The sequence below is a fragment of the Nelusetta ayraudi genome, unplaced genomic scaffold, assembly GCF_046127955.1.
Source record: "Nelusetta ayraudi isolate G7.1 ecotype Tasmania unplaced genomic scaffold, CSIRO-AGI_Nayr_v1 ptg000017l, whole genome shotgun sequence".
Lineage (NCBI taxonomy): Eukaryota > Metazoa > Chordata > Actinopteri > Tetraodontiformes > Monacanthidae > Nelusetta > Nelusetta ayraudi.
Genome location: NW_027466067.1, coordinates 10,926,946 through 10,947,848, shown reverse-complemented (window position 1 = coordinate 10,947,848; position 20,903 = coordinate 10,926,946). Strand labels below are relative to the sequence as shown.

The following is a 20,903-nucleotide window of genomic DNA, read 5'->3' as shown; positions in this document are numbered from 1 at the left end:
CATTCCCTCATCATGGCACAAGGGCTAATATTTTCAAGAGACCCTTTGCAACAGATCGCTACAGTGGAATCAGCTGAGTGCCTCTCCAGCTGCATCTTGAGGTCACTTCTTAATCATTTCTCAAGTGCACTCGCAATCACAGCGGCGCGGGAAGCCGAAGATGCCATTTACATAAGAGCTGCCTGGCTATGATGTAGCGTGTCACAAAGATGTCACCTGTTGTTCGGCCGGAGGCTCTAATGATGCTGCAGGATGAAGAGACGCTGAGAGAGCAGAGTGTGATCCCAGCAACTCAGAGACGTCCGAGCAGGATGTCTGTCAAAGGCCAACGGCCGGCAAGGGTTCCCCTTCTACAGAACTTTGTCCTGAGCTTCAGGTTCTTCAAGGATCTTTGGCTGCCCAGTGAATTTGAGCCGAGAATCAACTGAGGGAGGTTTTCACTGTTCGTTTGCGTGTCGGGGCAAACAGGCAAACAAAGAGGGACTTTCCCTCCCAACCCCGCTCCAGTCATCACAAAATAAAAAAAAAAAAAAGCATCATTAATGAATGCAAGATGTCAGCCACAGAGAAGAGCGAAGACGAAGCCCCGCCGAAAAGCGAGGGCTGAACAATGTTTCCCTGTTACAAGGAATCGAGCTTCGTGCAAAGTACCGCACATCCGCTTGGTTGTCGCGAAAATGTTTCGACTCCACTCCTCGGAGACCAAATGTCAGGCTGGCGGAGCCAGAGGGTTTTTTTTTTGGGGGGGGGGAACTCGGTTAAAACTTCAGTTCCTCATTCGCAGCATCTCTGCCAACCAACGCCCCCCACTCCCCACCTCCTCCTCCACCTCCTCCTCCGGCTCAGCGGCGGTGCCATGCGTGTTGCCGCCCTCCGTCAGCGGCGCTGGCACACGGCTGCCAGAGTCGGGAGAGCGGAGAGAGGAGCCGCAGAGGAGCCGCAGAGGAGCCCCGGAGGAGCCGTGGAGGAGCCCGGCTGCTGCCTGGGAAACCAAGAACTCCTAGCGGCTCCGGCCCATGCTCTCTAACCCCGACTCCCCTTCCCCAACCCCCTACTACCCCCCCGACTCCCACCCTTCCCGTCCAACATCAACACCCAGCCTGCCTCGGCGGCCTCTAAAGTGTGGAAAATAAGTGAAGGAATGCTGAAATTGCATTAGCCAGCCGGGCTGCACATTCCCGGGATGTTTCACAACACACATACACTCACGCACAGACAACACACACAGAGACATGCAGGGGACACTCACCCCGGTAGTGCAGGCTGTCATCGTGGTGGTTGTGCTGCTGCCGCTGCTGCTGCTGCTGCTGCTGCTGCTGCTGCTGCTGCTTCTCGTAGGCAGGCGGGCTGCTGGCGCCCAGCTCGGCCAGCCGGCGGCTGGTGGCCGAGAGCTCCGAGCGCAGGTTGGTCACCTCCTGACCGGCCGACTGGATGGCCCCGTCGATGCGCCGTGCCAGGTGTTTGTTGTCCTCCATCATTTTAAGGATTTTCCCCTGAGGAGCGAACCCACACAGAGCGGCATGGTGTCAAGAGGGGCAGGCGGAGAGCGCCGGGGAAACAAGAAGATGCGTTTCCTCTCTGAGATTCCTCCTCTGGTTTCCTCCCCCCGTCGTCGTCTTCTTCTCCCGCTCCTCATCCACCTGTGAGTCTTCTGTCACACTTCACTTTTGCACGCGCAGGAGGTATTACGCAGGGAGCGACGATAAAAAGGCACCCCTCCCTCCCACCTTCCCTCCTTCCTTCCTTCCTTCCTTCCTTCCTGGTCTCGGCTTGAGAAGAGATGACAGATGATCTCTCCTCTTTTTGAGGCTCGCGGTAAAGCAGCACGCACGCGTAGCAAGCGGAGAAAGTGAGCGGCGAGAGCGAGAGAGAGCGAGCGAGAGAGAGAGCGAGAGAGAGAGAGAGAGCAAAGAAGGAGGCGACAGCGAGCGCTCTCTCTCGCAGCAGAACGTGGTGTGAGCAGCTGCTCTCTGAAAGGACCCAGCGCACGCCGAGATGACATGCAGCCTTTTAAATGGATTGTACCATGTGCGGGCCGGCCCCGGGGGTGGGGAGGGAGGGAGACTAGGGGGGAGTGAGAGGGGAGGAGGGTTACGGAGCGAGAGGGGAGGGTGGTCTGCCGCCGCTGCCGTCGCCGCCGCTGCTGCTGCGGCTGCTCGACAGCAACTCTGTGGAGTTGACCAGTTAGTCCCTGTGAAGGGGGGAGGAGGGGATGGGGGGAGACCGCTAACCACCCACAACTCCCACATTCCCTTCCTCGCTCTCACCCCCAGCACACCCCCGCTGGCGCTCTTTGTCTCCCCCCCACCCCCACCCCACCCTCCCTCTCTCTCTTTTTTTTCTCCTCCATTATACATCCATGTCTTTGTCCTGGGAAAGCGGCTCCCCCACACCGCTGGGAGGCTGGAGGCCAGCTCAGGGCGGGGGGGGGGGAGGGGGGGAGCAGTCTCAACTCTGGGAGCGAACTTTTTTTTTTGCAGAGGACGGAAGAGACGGGGGCTCTGGATAGGCTGAGGAGGACCAGGAGCGGCCCACGGAATGACAATTGAGTTTGGGGTGGGGGGCGGGGGGACAGCCTAAGCTTTGCTCGTTTTGATGGGAAACAGATGGAAGGATTTGGTTTCAGTTTTAACGGCGGCGGAGGGAAGAAATAATAAATGCCGCTGCCATCCATCCCTTATCTGCCGCATCCGTGAAATTCCATCGCGCGCTCAACAACAACAACAGCCGAAGAGAAAAAAAAAAATAAACCCGAAAAAAACGTTCGACAGAATGGGGCGTTCATCTCGACTTAAAACAACTCTGGATCGCGCTGAGCCGCCGGCAGTTTGAATCGCTTGACGTTTCATTTTCGCCAAGTAACGAAACGCTTCCCGTCGGCGGCGAGGAAGCGAAGGCGGATGACTGATGCGCCGCTCGGGACGCCGGCCCGTCCGAGGCCACGGCGCTAACGGCCCGTCGGCTGGGCGAGACAAACAAATGTGGCGTCTGAGACGTCGAGACGGATGAGTGACGGAGACGCTCGGCATGTTGGGTGCAGATGAAGTGCGTTGACCTCGCGGCTGGTCGAGGGCCATGCGCTGGCGCTGTGGCAACTCCTGACTGCAACAATTATAGGAAGAAAATAAAATAGATCATAGGGATCGAGAGGAGTTATTGAATGAGGAGGGCGAGGTTTCAGAAAGTTAGGTCAAGAGAAATTCCACTGACTTTCCTGTCTCTCAGCCAAACAAGACGTGAACGCGTGTCAGGCGTTTCCTTCCCAGAGAGGTCACAGAGCAACAAGGGCTTCCAGCGTCCTGCCGGTCTAAAAACACACAGCTGGTGAGAACAACAGCCTGGTCGTTAAAATGTCAGTAAACCGGAATATTTTAGCCGCGTGTGTGTGTGTGTGTGTGTCATTTCTACAGTTGATCACCTGCTTAGTGAGCAGAATGTTATGGGATAATTACTGAAACACTGAACAGTGGCATGAGCATTGAGTATTGTGCATTGCAAATGTGTTGCAAAACTTTCCCCGAAACTTGAATATTCCCAAACCTACTATGAGTACTGGTGGTTGCTCCAATTTGCAAGACTCTATGAACAGAATACTTTGAGGGCGTTGGCCTGTGCACTCACCAACAAAGAACTTCAGATTGTAACTCCATTTGCTAACATTTACCACCAAACCAGAGATGTTCTGTTAGCGCTTCAGGCTGAGGTTGACTAATAGTGGACAGAGGAAAGTGGTTGCAGATTTGTAACTTATTTGACAGATTTACAAACATGGCATTTTACTAACATGCTGTTGTTTTGTGCATTTTTATGACAGATGTTGATTGCTGTTATTTGCATGAAACTCACGTGGACCCCGCGACTCCAACGCTCAAGTCCCCAGTCATTAAAGTCCCAGGGAAAGTTTTGAGCTGAACAACAAACAGCGTCTCTCCTGTTGCGCTTCTCTTTGCCCACATTTACGTTTCACACCTCTTTCATCATCAAAGTCTCCACCAACATCTCCACAGCTCCACAATCCAGAGCCATCAATGAACACGCATGCCAGCTATTACGCTAAGTGGACGAGACGTATGTTGCAACACTGGCATATTTGACTGCGTCACATGGGAGCAGATCATTATCAGCGTCTAGACAGTCACATCTCTGTCCCAGATAAGTGCGCTGGCCCTCATTTGTCGCTGTGAACCAAAAGGACAAACGAAGTGCGGCCTGGGCCGCGTCGTCACTCTGACGGCTTAATAAGCCAGAATCTTTCAAACACGCGTCATCTTCCTTCCACGGAAAACGAACAACCGTTTCCTGCTTCGAGCCTCCGGTTCAAGACAGACAGGTTTCGCACTCGTCTTCCAACAGCGAATTGCAAGGAAATCAATGATTCCAGAGGTCAAAGGTCAGCATGTGTCCCAGTTACACATCAGTGAAGGGACAAACAGTTGATGCGTTGTAGCGTGCGTGTGTGTGTGTGTGTGTGTGCGCGTGTCTCATCACACAAAATCACCCTTTCGACAACATGCCTCGGTGGGAACTGCACAACCAGACTGAACGACGCAGACTCATCTTCCTGCCACTGCAACTGATTGTTTTCCACGGACTTGGCTCCACTCCCCTCTGCCAAGCCCCGGCCGTGTGTTTGTGCCGTTTGCTTACGCTCGTTTGATACTATTAATGGGAAGTTTAATTAAGTGTGTCGGGGGTGTGCAGTTAAAAAGAGGTATTGATAAACAGTCACCGTGACTGTCTGCCCCTGTTAATTGAATATCGACGTATTCTCAGCGCACTAGAATGCTTTCCATTTTTCCCCAAAAGCAAAGTGATATAATGCCCTATCCAACTATTTATCGGGAGCCCGCGGAAACCCCCCCTCCGCTCTACTGGACCTACTAAATTTCAGCAATATTCTGCCTAGGCTGCCAGGTGTGACCGAGTACGGGAGAGGCTCATGTGTGAGGAAAACACGTTGGCGAGAAAGTTGCATGGCGCCATGTTTTCTCTGTCTGATTCAATTATAGATAGACAGATAGACAGATAGCTAGATAGATAGATAGATAGATAGATAGATTTCAGTTGCAGGAGAGCACATACTGCAGAGTACAATTTTAATTGGTGAATTCCAACATACACATCAGAAGGGAACCGATCTTAGATGTGCCATCTGCATGTACGTACTGTATCTCTGGCTCCAGTGTATTCACCATCCACTATTCTAACTTAATTGGTATCACACAACTGTCGAGGCATGCTGCAGAATCATTAATAATTAAGGCCTCAGTAGAAACAGTGGAAAACAGCACTAGAAAGTAAAAATAAGGCGGAGAAAAGAAATCTTGTTTTATTTCATTCTATTCATTTACTGGTTGTTCTCTTGCAGGTCCAGATCATTTGAAAGGAGAGACGCACAAGCCGGGAGCAGGAGGCTCCACCGCAGCTCTTTGGTCTGCGGAACATGTAGTTCATTAGTTTTGCTCATTAGTCTTATTCTTTGAATAGTTGAATTTTTGTAATTCTGGTGATTCACACCTCATTCTGTGGAGATGTGTTGATGTCTGCCCATCGGAAGGACCTCTTGGTGGCAATTAAACTGAAATGAAACGCGCCTGAGGTGTCAGGCAGGCGCAGCGTTGAAACACCTGATCATCATCTGCACATGTGGCCGCTTGAACAGAAAACTGAACATAACTCGGACACATTTCCACAGACACAAACTATTCAGGAACAACCGAAGGTTAGCGAGCGCTTGAACTTGAAAGGCAAAGATCCTAGAAATGAAACGGCCTCGCGTCGATTCAGCTTGAAACAAAACGGACTCGCCGTGGGGATACAGACCTCGTTACCTCAGCAAACATCCCAGAATGGAATCCAAAGAGAGACTAAGCACGTCTCAGTCTCTGCATACAGTGCAGACTCGGCGGCGAAACCTTCAAAGACAGTATCTCTGAAATTTGTAAATCTTTGTGCTAACGTTCAAACTGCTGGGGAATTGGTGGAGTAAAAAAAAAGAAAAAAAGAAAGAGGACTTTTTATTCCTTTTGGGTACACGGCAAACTGTCTTCCAACATTAAAGCATACAAGGGCTTTCATTTGTCTCCAATGGGCGGGTTAATTGGCAGCAAGTTCTGATTTGACTTTTATCTTCTTCATATACATGGTTTTTGTTCCTGCAGAACGGCAGAGACACTGGGGAGGTGGCGGGTAGTCACAGTGCCACAGTAAAGAAGAGTTTGGTGCGGCTCATGGCGACATCATGTCCTGAATTTCACTGCCAAGTTGGCGGCCCCTCCGCTTTTTCACAGCATTCACGAGGCAAAACTCATATCGACCGACTGATACGTCCTGCCGCGACATAATAAAAGGCATCCGTTCATTTATTTCACGTAAAACATGTGTCTGAAAGCACAGACAGCGCTTCACCGGCGTCCACTTTACTGCTCTGAATGCAGATTTTGGAAAATGCAAATGTCACAGTTGGGTGAATAAATTGCCTTGTTTACGTGTGAGAAAAGTGACAAGGCTCGGAGGGAGCCTTTCGCCCTGCCCTGTGAGGGTCATTCATGGAATAAACAGCGCTGGTCGGGAAGCGGAAGCTCTTTTCTATGCTGACTGAGTGAGTGCACTGTAACGTGCTGAAAATAAATATTTCTGTGCCAGCAAGTGCATTTGTAGCACATGGGGGTTGATTAATGTAAGTGCGAATTGCAAATGTGCTCTTTCGGATGATAATGATTAGCAGTGCCTATTTAGAAATAGTACATCCAGTTAAAATATACCTGTCCTAAATATGTATAAATAAAAGGTTTTTTTTTCAGATTTATAAACATCATTAAACTAGAATTATGTGTCATGTGTTATGTGTTATGCGCGTGTTACAAGAATTTCATCCCCGGTACTGCAGCTTGTGCTTACGTGTTACTTTTCCAGTTTGTATTCCCTGTTTTATTCTTTAGTGTTTCTTTTTTAATTAACTGCATGATTCATTGCCTCCAGTTCAGACTGCATTTGTACAGTGGCCGACAAGGGCCAAACACAATACAACTGCCTAATGCGCCTTAGTTGGCGAAAACAGCTGCAGGTATGGAAACGAAATTCACAAACACAAACAAGACTAAAAAACAAGGCAGAAAAAGAAGATTGTGGCGCAAACGAAAAAAACGAGCTGCAAGACATAAAAACATATACGCAATCATCAAATGCACAAAAACAGAGAAGCCACACAAACCAAGAAAACACACGCAAACGAAAAAAAAAAAAAAAATCTGCATTAACCAGTCACCACAACGGAAGTGCTCCAAACCTGCAGGTGGCGCTCTTAGCGGAACAGCTCAATGGAGAGACACAGGTATCACAGTTTGTTGTTTTTTTTCACTATTGCCATCCACTTTTAAAGGATTGGATGGTGACGTCTTTAATAATCAATTCACAAAGTGAATGTTTTGAGAGAGTGACACACACAACTACGCAACAAACAAGGAAGTACATTAGAACGACACTTAATATTCCATTAGATATTCCAACAGAATATTTTGACTAAATACTCTTTAGTTTTAAAGAGTATTCGTTTGAAATACACACCTTAACATTGTACAATTCTATATATAATGTAATGTATGCATAATATCTAATTTGTGTTTGATGATCTTCACAAATATTTATTAAAAGCAGCACAGCAAGTCCACAATGTGCTGAGATGATAGTTCTGAAAAATAATCAAGCAAGCAGAAAAAAGACTATGGGAAGTAAATGCATGTCATCACAGCGAAAGCACCACCAAAGTAGTTTAAAAGATGTGCGGCAGATGCAATTTTGCTGCAGAAGAGTAGAAAGCAGCAGCTTTTCCGCAGCTTGAATTCTGGCCAGAGGGCAAAACTCCATCCCATAAGCTTTTCCACCGAGGCTGAGATAAGAGCCGGAGAGAAGCACGTAATGTGTGTTGTCAAACTCAGCACGTCTGTCACCCAAAGTGCCCCCCACCCCCCCACCCCTCCCCCTCCAGGTTCCACTCCAACACCTCCCAGCCGTGTCCCTCTGCAACCTCCGATAGTCTGGCCGTAATGAAGAGTTTAACAGCCTCTCCACTCGAGGTGTGGGGGGAACCATAGATGGGGGGGGGGGGGGCGACATGCACGAGCAAATCAGAGCCAGGTGCAGATAAACCAGCAGGACACAAATATACATGTGATGATGGAGGTGGCCACGTTATGAAATGCTGTTCCTCCCTGTATACCGCTTGATGGCCATTCACAGCTGCCTTATTGCCTCCTCTTCAAAAAAAAGACCTCACTCCTGCTCCCTGCTGGCTATTTCCCGCCACTGCTTCTCCTCCTGAGTCCCCGGGAATCCGTCCAGCTCCGGAGCCCCGCTCCTACACCTCGGCTCCGTCTTCGGGAATTGCGACACCGCAGTCGCTTCCTATGCGCCACGCCGAGATCACACATTCAAATTGGGAGGGGCGCAGGTTTTCCTCCGCGCTGCGTTCCGCACGTCATCACTTCGCTGCCGTCTAATTGCGTTCCCGCCGCACGGTCTAATGCAGGCTGAAGTTGCGGGAACGGGGGGCGGTGCCTATGGACTGATGGGAGGCTCTGATAATAATTAGCATAATTAAACTGCCATTCGAACGAGTCCAACTGCTGTCTGAAATTCAAACAGCAAGCGGTTGTTTTTTTTGTTTTTTTGTTTTTTTTTATCGCAGTGCTGATGCAGAGGAGGAAAAACACAGCATGGGATTCTTCATCAGCTGGCTGCCGCTTCAGGTTGATATCCTGCATTTTAATGTGAAACCTATTCAAGTAGGCACAGCGTCTCAATCCACACCAACCTCCCCTCAACCTCCTCCACCTCCACCACCACCACCACCACCGACCGGCTCTCTCCATCCTCTCTTGATTTTTGCAGACAGCTGCTGCGGGTCACCTGGGCTCTGCCTGATTGATAATACGTTTGCTGCTTTTGTATTGGCTAATCATGGCGCACCGCTGCGAGCGCAGCACAACTCCTGAGACAGTGAGGTAACCCACAGGATTAAGGGAGAGGGCAGCCCTGCAGTCCACAGTTTGGAAGGTGTTTTACAGCCTGAAAAACTGCAACATTTTAAAGGCGAAACCGCTGGTTATCTAAAAAGAAATGGTAGAGGCCTACAACACTGTGAAACACCCATTATTCTGATCCACTTGGAAGCGTACATCAAAGAACATTTATGTCAGGGTTTTCGGTTTGTTTTGTCTTTTATTTTGGTAGTTTTCTCACGGAATTTCCTCTTTAATTACCACCAGAAGGCTACTGAAGGACTCAAACTCTTTTCCTCTTTGTCAGAACTTCACTCCCCATGCGCGGACTTCCCGCTTCCCTGTGACTCCTTCATTCCGGTGTTTTCTAGTATCTAGAGTATCTTTTGTTCACTTCTGTCTTTGCTGCTTTGTCACTTTGTTAATTAAACTTTGTTAATTACTTCTTCCCCCCCCCCCCCCCCCCCCCCCCCCCCCGAGCCTACTGCGTCCGCTTCTGGGTCGCAACTCACATAACAGTTTTATTTCTCGTTCCTCCCTGCCTTGCGTGCCTTTCAGGGTAAACGGAGTTTGCAGCCTCTTCGCTCAGGTTTAGACCGACGCTGCTGAGACGAGACACGAATCGAAGTTTGATCTTCCAGCATTGTCAAAAATATAGACTGGTCGGGGGAAAAACACAAAAACAATGTCGGTAGATAATGGCAAAATCCTGCATTTTAGCCAAAAAACAAACAAACCATGATTTTTTTTTATTTTTTATTTTTTTCCCCTGCACCAGAGGAGGCCACTCCCTGGTTTCCAGCAGCACTGCAGGGGGAGAGCTGGCAGGTTTTGGGTGGTCGGGGGGTGGTGGATAAGTGGTTGGGGGAGGGGCTGCGCAGCGCTGAGCTCTGATTAATCCATTTCTGACTGCGAGGTGTTACTTCGCAGTGTATTGATAAGGAGCTTATTCCCTCGCTGGCACGTGTAAAGACGTGTCTGCCGAGCCCATTGATTACAGGACTCATCTCGCTGTCGCGCCGCCACTCCAGAGGGGCGCCTCCAATAAATACGAACCCTCGAGACAACAATCGCTCCATCAACCCCTCCCAAAGGGGCGTGATGGAGTGGAACTGCTCCGCATGCACGCCGGCACGCGTGGACTTTTTTCCAATTTACTTCACAGCCAAGTGACATCCTCAGCCGGCGTCTTATCGGAAATGCAGATTCGCCGGCAGATGCTTTTGTCCAATTACTGTCTCAGTTATCGCTTTAAGCTCCGGATTTTTGCATCAAAATGCAGGAAAACTGATGAAAAAAAAAAAAAGAAATGCTCTCTTTGTCGAAGACCTGACGGCATTTTATGCCGCCACCGAGAAACTTATCATTCTCCCCAAAGACCGACCCAGCTTCTCGGAAAGGCTGTATTTACTTTCAAATGGAAATAGTGCACGCTGGAACATGTGGAGCAACGGAAGGGCAGCAAAACTGCCTGACGGACAGGCTAAGGGCCGTTCTATTATATTTCAACATTTATCTCAGCGACAGAGTGGAAGTTATCAGAGAGACTAAATTGAAAGACATTCAAGCGTGCGAGTGGAGAGTCACTAAAAGGGCCGCTGACGAGCCGGTCGGTACAAAGTGCCTCTCTCGGCGCTTTGCGGCTTTCGCAAAGCCTCTCGCGCACATATACGAATGTGCGGATGTTCTCTGGTACACAGGGAGATAGTGCCAATATCAAAATTGAAAGAGCAATTAAGGGCCACGACGGCGGTGGAGAAATCGCAACCCAAACAGAAGGACTTTGATTTTTCTAATTAGAACAATATGGCTGGCTCATCCGTGGAGGTAATTAAAGGGAAACCAAGCGTCGTTTTCCAGACTGTTTAGGACAGTGAATTCATTTCCAGGGAGCGTCTGCTTTTCCCTGCACTTTAATGCAAAAAGGGAAAAACACTTATGCAAATGTGTTTGGAGAGACAAACTCTGCTGATGAGATATTATGCCCTTTCTTTAATAGCCCCGACTTATTCCAATTGTAAATGTATGCGATTTGAATTTGTTTAATAGGCAGCCCTCCTGCAGGAGTTGGCACTCGCATTAATCTGCATGCTAAATTAGTTTTGTCTAATTCGAAAGGTTGCCTGGCTCGTGGAGTCGAGCGCATGTTAGGGATTAAAACACGGCGCAAACGCCAAGATGGGAAGCGAGCAAAACAATGCTCCCTGCCGTTTTAATGATAATGAAAAAAAACAGTTCACGTGGGCGAGCTAATTATCATCATATCATTTACAGCCGTGCTAAAAGCAGAAAAGGCGCTGGGAGAAAATGTGCACGAGCGGCTTCTACAACCTCTCTGTTTGTTGTTGCAGGCGTTCCATCAATGTTTCCGTTCATTTTGAAAGATGTTTCCAAGGATTTGGGTAAAATCTCTGTCTGGATTGCTGTTTTCACATCTGTCGCTTTGTTTCAAAGACACACAGTCAAAGGTCAAGACCGACATTCCTCAAATCAAACTGGTTTGAAAACAGAATCTGTTTTTTTAAAAAATGCTGCTGATTGCACCTGTTGTTAAAACAGTCGAATGGTGACCCTGCTTCTCCTCTCAGAGAAGCCCAGAACTGAATTTCTACACACTTTCTGCAGGATCTTGGATGGGAAAACAACCATGTCGACCACCATTCAGCTAACTTTATGTGTATAAAACTGAATTTCTAATCTGAACCGATTCAGCAGTGAAAAGTTGAACTAATATTCAATTAACTTCAGTTTTTTTGTTCCACTGGGAAGTTTGTTTTTCCTCCTTTTTCTCCTGTTCAGGACTCACTCCGTCATGCTCTGCAGGCGGTTGGAAGTCAGTCTCAGCAGGAGGTGGGCGTCTGCTATGTCATTCCACTCACATTATGACAAGAGGATCTCGATAGCGCGTCTACAGCAGCGACAGCAGCTCTTTGCAGCGACGATTAGGGCACATTGCTTTGAGCTGCGGTGGACAAAAATGGACACAATAAGCCATAAAGAAGCTTCTGCTTAGCACCAGTGCAGCTCTATCATACCACCATAAACATATTCACAATACATTACATTCATGTCACGATTGGACAAACTGAAGTTGCAAGCTGACTTTTTAAGATGGAAGGCACAGAGACTACTTTCGTCTTTGAACCAGAAGTTTATGCAACGTCTTAAAGCCCATCAATCAAAACGTCATGCTGATATTAAAAGGTCCCATCTTGAGCAAGATCCAATTTGCCTTCCAATCATCTAATCTGCATTACTTCTTTTTAGAGAGAAAACCGATGACTCCGGGGACACGGAAGGCACAACAAACGTCCAGGGATCTTCTGTCCGCCTTGCAGCTGTAACTCCACCCACGCGAAGCTGGGACCAAGTCGCAGTGGAAACACACCCGTGCCGAGTCGTACCATGCCAACTTGAGCTGGCCCCAACCGAGTAGCGCCAGTGGAAACTCCCAAAATGATTTGGCGCCGCTGCTGCTAGTCGCTCTCGGGGTTGGATCAAATGTAGAGGACAAATCTCACATGCACAGGTATGTGATACTGGGCACATGCCTGGACTCCACCGCGAGGAACAAACCCATCACACATTTTTCTGAATGTCTCCCAAATCTATGACCCTATAAATGAAATCCAAATATCTTTTGGTGAATAAACTGATTTCTAAAGCAAAAGACTTTCAGAGAAATTGTTATATTCTTGAAGGACCTTTGATGGACCTCATTTTAAATGCAGATGCACTGCCACTTGTGATGCAATGGGAAAGGTCATTGGGATTGGGCTATTTTGTCTTCTAAAATATTATGACTCATGCGTTGATTTAATTTCATCATTCCAAGATTCCAACATCTCACACCAAAAAAAGGGAACTAAATTTTTTTTAAATTTCTTAATTATAAAACTGATTTTGGTTCATTAAAGTGCAACAGCTTTCAAACTGCGCCAGTGCGCCGCACCTCATGTATTACTGCCAAACCACAGCACCAGCGGAGATTCTTCTTGTCCGTATCTATTTGTCACAAGGATGCGTGAAATATTGAATGAAAGTCAATAATCCACAATAACAACAGCTCATTAAAAATCTGGCAGGCAAACTAATGTCGGTAAACTCAATCGGAATATCGATGATTGTGGTTAAAGGCGACTCAGCAAATGAAATGTTTTTATCTGACGCAGATTTTTTTTTTTTATTGTTTATGGAATTTTGAGTTCCAGGTCTTTTCATAATGGTAATTTGCAGACCATCTTTGCGTCTTTATTTGAAGTCATTAGGGTTTTGTTTGTTTTTTTAAGCACAACCCTGGCAGGTTTTGACAGGTCTGCACAAGGACACGACTCACATCAAAACATCTTCTTCGGAATTCATTAAAAGACCATCTGCTCGCCAAAGAAACACCAAGTCCTATGACAGGGCAGAATTGGCCTCTAGGGAATTGCACAGGGGATAAAATAAGACTCATTAATCTGGGAACAGTGTTGGATGCTGAGTGACTGCGCATGCTGAGAGGCTTTTCACCTGACATTAGCAGCGCTGCAATAGGTAGGAGGCTGAGCAAAGAAACGAGCTGTTTGCACCAAACATTTTCAACTAATCCACACAAGTAGAGCGAAAGCGGAAAAGGGTAAATAGAGTGAGAGCGGCGGAAAGAACAAAGTCCACATTAGGAACATGATTCATTACACAAGAAGATGTAGACAGAAGAGTGAATCCAACTGCCACCATGTCATAAGAGGATTATGGAAACATGCTGAAATTGGGTTTTCATTATGAGCATTTGTGTTTGCCATTTCTGATCCAATTTCCTGCATTTTCACAGCAAATCTTTCTTTTTTTAACATTGATGCATTTCCTTCCTTTTCTCAGAAAGTGATGTGGGGGGGGGGGGGTGTTCGTGTCTATGTGCTTAATAGTGAGAGGAGGGGGCCGTGCAGATTAGGGCAGATTGATGGCCCAGAAACAGGAGCTTAGTAGTAAACAAATTTAAAAGGTCTAAATTTGGGAGACTAAAAGAGATGCAAGCCCAGAATTAGCACAGAAGAGTTGGTCAAATACTGTAACAACAGCACTGGGAGCCACTGTGACAGGAACACAGCAGTGTCTGCAGTATGGACACTCACGGCTCCTGCTTTGTCTCCACACATGCATCTTAAACCGTGATGCAACAATATTTCACAGAGCGGAGAGGGTCATGGAGCATCACCTTTCAATTTTCTAGTAAAAACTAAAAAAAAAAAGAAATAAAAAGAAGTGTAGGAGAAAATATGGCTTACTTTTTATCGCCAGTGCTGATTCTCATTAATCAAAGACAGGAAACTTATTGAACCCAGGGTGAGATGAAAATGAAAGTTTTTGTCTTGAGTTAATTCAATGTCAATTCGATCTTAAGGTTTTAGGAAAAAAAGGTTCAATTTTGTCTGATTCAAAATGATCAAAAGGTCACGACAGTAACCCTAACTAACCCAAAGCAAAAAAACAAGGAAAACAACCCTAACCCCAGCACTGACCGTAAACCTAACCCCAACACTAACCCAATCTCAACCCTAACCCCAGCCCCAACCTTAACCCTAACCTCAACACCAGCCCTAACCCTAGCCCTAATCCCAACCCTAACCTCAATCCCAGACCTAACCCTAGCCCTAATCCCAACCCTAACCTCAATCCCAGACCTAACCCTAGCCCTAATCCCAACCCTAACCTCAATCCCAGACCTAACCCCAGCCCCAATCCCAACCCCAGCCCCAATCCCAACCCCAAACTTAATCCTAACACTAACCCCAACTCTAACCCCAGCACTATCCATAACCCCAGCCTCAACCCTAACCCTAGCCCTGTCCATAAGTAATCAGTAATCTCTTCATCAGGGCACATGAGATATATGTAATCATGGGCGATAGGGCTAATCATGAGGAACCACAGCAAGTCCCGATGGTCTATGACATGTAGCATCGCCTGTTTGACATGGTGGGATTACCACCAAATACCCTCTTTGTTGAATGGATTTACTCCAGATCATATAACCAGATGACTAGCGTTATCTGCTAAATTATGATCTGCTAAATTATATGTTATGAAATTGAATTCACTTTCATTTAGTCCACTTCAAATTATCAATTGAATAAAATGAAGGACCCTCAAACAGTTTTACATGTGCATCTCTAATCATCATCTCAACGTCACATTATTCTGTTCATTCACTTATTGCTCTGTTTATCAAAGTGGACTAATTAAACTCAGTTGAAGCAGGTAAATCAAGGCTCTCTACTTGTGCCTGGCACTACGGCCCCTGCAGTATGGAGCCCGTACCAAAACCATTCAAGTGTTTTACCCCTGGTAATCAGCCAGCCAGTCAGAAGTAAGACAAAACAAGAAAAACCTTTGGTGCCATTTTTAAATGCTAGTTATCGCAGATGAAACTGATGCTTTGGCATTATCCACACTAACTCTCTAGCAGTAGCCATTGTTTGCAACTCGTAGCATTTTCCTCCATAGTTTATCAGTTTGGAGCAATTTCGTCTTGTTCTCATATTTCCTGTGTCTTTTCAAATACAGGAAGCTGATTTGTTCTGGGATTCATTGAATTTTCATTCTTTTAAGAGAAAAAGGGTGATGCTGTGCGTCGGCAAAATGGATGAGCATGATTTCAGAGTCTGAATCAGTGTAATCCAACTGCTGGGCAAGGTTAACAGTTTTATACTGAAGTAGTTATTGCCCTATCAGGTTGTTACACCTTTCAGGTGCCTATTTAGTTGACGGATTAGCATGCAGCCGAAGCCGAGGAGACCTGGGAAGTGAATTTAGAGATGGCAGATTATCAGGATTAATGGTGAGGTCATCAGTTACGCCGCTTGGGGTGTCCCAGGGTGCCAAGTGCGATTAGGGTCATTGATCTGTCTGATGTGCCAACAGCCAGTATTTAATGATTCAAAATGAGACTCTGTAAATAGATTAAAAGCTGTACTCCTTACTTTAAACATTGCAACCATAGAAAGCTCATTGTCATGCGCAAAAAAAAACAACAACATACAATTATACAGGTGTATAAAGGTGAAATCTACTGCTGCATGTTAGTATGTATTACCACTAACAAAACCCTACATGAGTCACAGTATCGGTGGACACGTCCAGATTCACAGTTGATATTTTGGAGTGTTTTGTGACTGGAGGTAACGTACAAAGCGGCTCTGTTGGACACCCGCCTTGCCTCAGTGCCTCATAGTGATTGCTGCCGCTGGAAGGGAATCAGACAGTGGGGAGAGTCTTTCGGATTTCCCGCGCCCCCGAATGGCTGTGGAGGAGAGGAGCTTGAAACCATCTTCTGGGTCAAGTGGGAACTCAGTTGATAAGAACCATCCCGCCTCTGATTCTGCTCCCCTTCAACCACCGCAGAAGTCCCACCTTTGACGAGAGATGGGGGACGCCGAAGTTTTGAAAGGGAAAGCAGCATATGGGCAAAGGTAAACACTTGTGTTTAGAGGGCCGGGCTGATGCTGGAAAAAAAGTTGTGATAAGAAACACAAAGGCTGCAAGAACGTCGCGTTAATTCCCCGGACGCTGTCTGCCGTGCATACGCAAGTTTTCTCATGAATTATTCTGCTTTTTTTTTTCCCTACGCGGCAGTCAAAAAGAAAAAGAAGCACGCTCACGACGGCTCAGTTGCCGCATAATAAACTCGTGGATCACTGCGCCGTCTCTTTTTCCTCAAATGAGTCAGAAAACTGTGAAGTCGGCTCCCCTATCTGTTGTGGAAATCTCTCCAAAGACCTCCAGCTCTCTGCGCTTGGCGATACATCGCAGGAGCAGACGCGGCGGCGGCGGTTTTCTCTGGAACTCAGCCGTCGACACACATCCACATCGACCAGACACAAACAACACGGCAGCAGGAGGGGCCGCAAAAAAAAAAAAAAAACCCACCACAAACGGCATCTCCCTGCCACTCACGAGGCAGACTGACAGCGAGCTGATGGGCCCCTCTCATATCGGACGCGCTCACGCCGAAATTGAGGTTGAGCACCTTTGATCCGCCGCGGGGAAGGCCGTCGCAAGCCCAGCCGGCTTTTCAGAACCCGGCTTTAGGGTCTCCATAGAAACTAAGCAGCCGCCTGGACGGTTTGTGGAGAGGTGGGAGGACGGCGGAGTCCCGCGAAACAATCTGGCATGCGTTGTTTTATTTCCCTTCTTCTTAAACATCCACGGCCAGCGTCGCCTCCTTTATTTACCCAAAGCAGCAGTTTGTTTGATGGAGGCAGAGATTATCGCAGCGCATGCACAGACCGCAGCACCCGGTGGGGTTTGAGGGGGGGTAGTGGGGGAGGGTAGAAAGACACACAAAACAAACGTATCTACCTTATGGCATTTGTGAAACAGCCTTATCTGAAGATACAAATCAGCGCCGCCATTTCATCCCCTTTTATTCCCCACCGACCGTCAGCCGTGACGGATGTGCTCCAGCGTCTCATCTGCGCTCGCAAACCGGCACGGGCGAGGTGACGTGAACTCGTAAATCCTCTTTTTCCTCTTTCACTTCTGGTGTTCCCGAAGTCGGCGGAGCCACCAGGAACGAGAGGCGAGAGCGGACGAGTTGAAAGGGTAGTCGTTAAAGAGGAGCAACCTCCAGCCCTTTGAAGTTCCAGCCCACGTTACCTCGCAATCCAAAAAAAAAAAAAAAGAGAGAGAGAGAGAGAGGCATGTGTAACGTCGGGATAGATGGTTGGGATTAGAAGTGGACTGATTTCCATACAACGGGATGAGAAGAAAAGCTCCAAATGAGGCCCGAGATGAAAGCAAGCGGCACGTTGGAGTAATATCGCTTCCTCCGTGTTCAAACAGTCGGAGATGCTTAGAGAACAAAGCGGATGGGAGAAGATAACCGGCTTCCACTGCAGGCGCCCACACTCAAAGTGGATCAACAGAAATCACGCGTCGATTTCAGGACGGAGCTTCAGTTCCCACCTCTTTCCCTGGACCGCTGGAGTTGGATTTTTGCCTCATTATGTCTCCTCTGTTTCTCCCCCGCTCTGTGTATTGGCGCTATATGAACGTTTGCTACGTCAAACAGATTTTCACTGAAAACAGCCCCGAATCTCAGCGGATGGTTAATCTCGCCTCCCGATTTATTTTTTTAAAGAGCTCAGGCTCATATTGATCCTCTCATTCGGCCCAGCTCAATAATAAATTAAGGTAGCTCTGTTATTATTGCAATCAGCGTGAATGACAACTTAAAAAAAAAGTGATGATTTTTCCAAATATTAAAACTGCCTTTTTAAAGTGACATTTTTTTAAATTGGTCCACATATCTTTTTAACCGACTTGAACCAATGTTTAGAAGCAGCCAACTTGGCCTGTGGACGTGAATTTAATGTCAACATGCTGATGTGTGTATAAGAGCAAGAGATTAATGGGTTGGCACTAAATATTGGCTGCCAAACATTCCAGATATTTGTCACTGCCAGTAAATTGAGATTTGGGCCGAGGTCGGTTATCTGGTTTTGAAGATGGACAGGTATATTTTCCTGCTGTACTTTTTGACGCTAGCCATGCATCCCTATGAGTGTCGACTGTAAAGATCCATGATTGGTCTGAGACAGACAGATATTGGCTTTCTAGGTCTGGCCCCAGTTCAGCCCATTACAGGATCCGTTCCGAGATTGTGTCGGGTGATGTCTGTGGAAGGTTTCCTGAGGGGGGCGTGTCCTTACAATTTGCGAGTCAGTTGGATCTGGGTTTGTTGTTTTCCCACAGGGATAAACTACACTGCCTACTTTGTCTCTCCACTGGACTTCCAACATTCTCTCCAACAGATGTTCACGAATGTTTCCAGCCTGTGAGTTTTGTTGTTCTTGACGTCTGATCTGCCTCAAGCTGGAGTTAAAAATACTGATTTTAGTAAACTCCAGATTTTTGTGACAGCCTTAAATTTCACCCTTGCGTTCACAATCTTGCTCCACCCGGTGGTGTGGAGGAAGATCATGAAAATGCTCCTCTTTGTCTCTTTCTGTACATTGACTGTATAGAAAGATGGATAGAGCTTCTGGTTTTAAACAGGAGGTAGTGTGGAAGTACGAAAACCTGCATTCTGTCATTTGGCCAGCAGGAACCACCAAAGTTGGTTGCAAAAAGAAAATGATAATTGATGTTACAAACTGGTTAAAACATTTTTGCTGCTTTAAATCACGAGGGGAAAAAAATCCCTGAAAAAGTCACTAATGTCCATTGTGTCTGATTAGGCAGCCAACTGCAGTAGGTTCACCAGCGGGTGGAAGCTTAAATCCCATCCACACATCCATATGTTGAATCCTGAGGTATCAAGTCAAACTGGAACCCAAACATGGTGCTAACTATGAAACCAGTCTGTAGGCTTCAGAAAGGGTATTCAGAAACCAATGGCTGATAACGAGACAGTGACTCCGCCCACCTTGTGGGGATCTTTGTGATTTTTGCCTTGAACGTGTGCCAGATCAAGTCTGGATGCCTGATCTGAGCGTCCCGCTAAGTCTTCTCCTGCGTTTATATCTGTGTATGTCACCTGCAGAGTCGAGGTCAACCATCTGCTCCTACGCCGTCTACTGAAGTTCCAATCTACTGCCAGAGGGAACAGAGATGGTGACAGGACACATCCCTGCTTGACACCGTCCTGACATTTAAGCGCCGGAAGAGTTGACCTGCCCTGCACGGATGACTATGCACGATAATTAAGTCTGTGATCTCGGTGGGGATCCCATAGTCCTCCATTAGACACCGCAGGCTCGGTCTTGTCCCGTTATTGTGCAAGCGCCGGCCTGAAAGATCCAATATCCGTCAGCTCCACCTGTCAGCTCTTATCGAGTCCGGGTCGCAGCACGCAAAGTGGCACCGCTACAAAGCCATACAAACCCCCTGTAACACCCATGTCAATCTCACTTAAGCTGCAAATTTCATGGCGAGCTAATGCAACAGAAATCAATGATACACTCGCACTTCGTCAGGACCAAGAAGGTGGTCGCCAGCTGAGGCTGTCGTAGGCGAAACCCAGAGCCAGTAGTCTAACACTCAGTCTAACATTCAGCCTGCAGGTGGCTTATTTTGATCTTTTGCATCTTTGTGCTCAGCTTGGTGAGCAACACCTCTTGTGTAACGGCATCATGGGGTCACTACTGTCGCCCGCTGACTCTTCCACCTGAAGGAGCTAATGTGGCGCAACGTTCCACTACATCAACTCGCAGCCTCCACACCCACTGAAACGCATCTGATTACTCGCCACAGCGCAGCGACACTGACATAAATAATTCATCCGTACAAATGACAAATGAGGCAATCAAGTCTGCGACAGCATTCAAAGGGAAACTATTCAAATCCCTTCTAAATTAATTTTCTGCCTCTTAGTGGTGGTGAACTTGGATTTTTTCTTTTTCTCGGCGCTGAAGTTTGATGCTGGATTCAGCCCACCCCCACCCCCACCCCCCTGAGTGACTTTCAGTATTTGATGTCGCCAAACAAATTCAACTAAATCCTTAATGTAGAAAATAATTATGGTTTCAGAGCAGGGGAGTTCAGCATTCGTTCAGATTACAAGATAAATCTTGCAGCATAAATTTTGCATTTGCAAAAGGCGTCTCATTGAAGCTTGTGCTCTGATTTGCATGGAGAATTGCTAAAGTTCAAAAAAAAATAAAGAGGGGCCGATAACAAGGAGTCCTGATTATACAATCCTTCACATTTTTCCTGAATATAAACCTCTCCAGATGACCTGAGCCACACTGCGAGATGAGCTCAACTCTGGTTTTGACCTGCGAGACTCTCGGAAATCCATAATCCTTCTCCTCCACATCCTCGACATCCCTCCAGCGACTGGAATCTCAGTTCTGCTGCCAGCGTCAATAAGGTAATTTACAGCTGGTAACTCAAGTTGAAACCTGACTTTAATGTGACTCA

At 47.2% G+C, this 20,903-nt stretch overlaps 1 protein-coding gene across 7 annotated transcripts in view; it reads right to left on the bottom strand.

The window, feature by feature from the left end:
• kaznb (kazrin, periplakin interacting protein b) overlaps positions 1-20,903 on the bottom strand; it is a 116,204-nt gene that overhangs the window by 69,087 nt on the left and 26,214 nt on the right. For all 7 annotated transcript variants that reach the window (XR_012926562.1, XM_076025419.1, XM_076025420.1 and 4 more), the window contains exon 3: positions 1,250-1,493. Coding sequence is in view for 6 of the 7 variants with exons in the window: in XM_076025419.1 (XP_075881534.1) it covers positions 1,250-1,493 (244 nt within the window). In the remaining variant the exon portion in view is untranslated. The remainder of the gene's footprint in view (positions 1-1,249; positions 1,494-20,903) is intronic.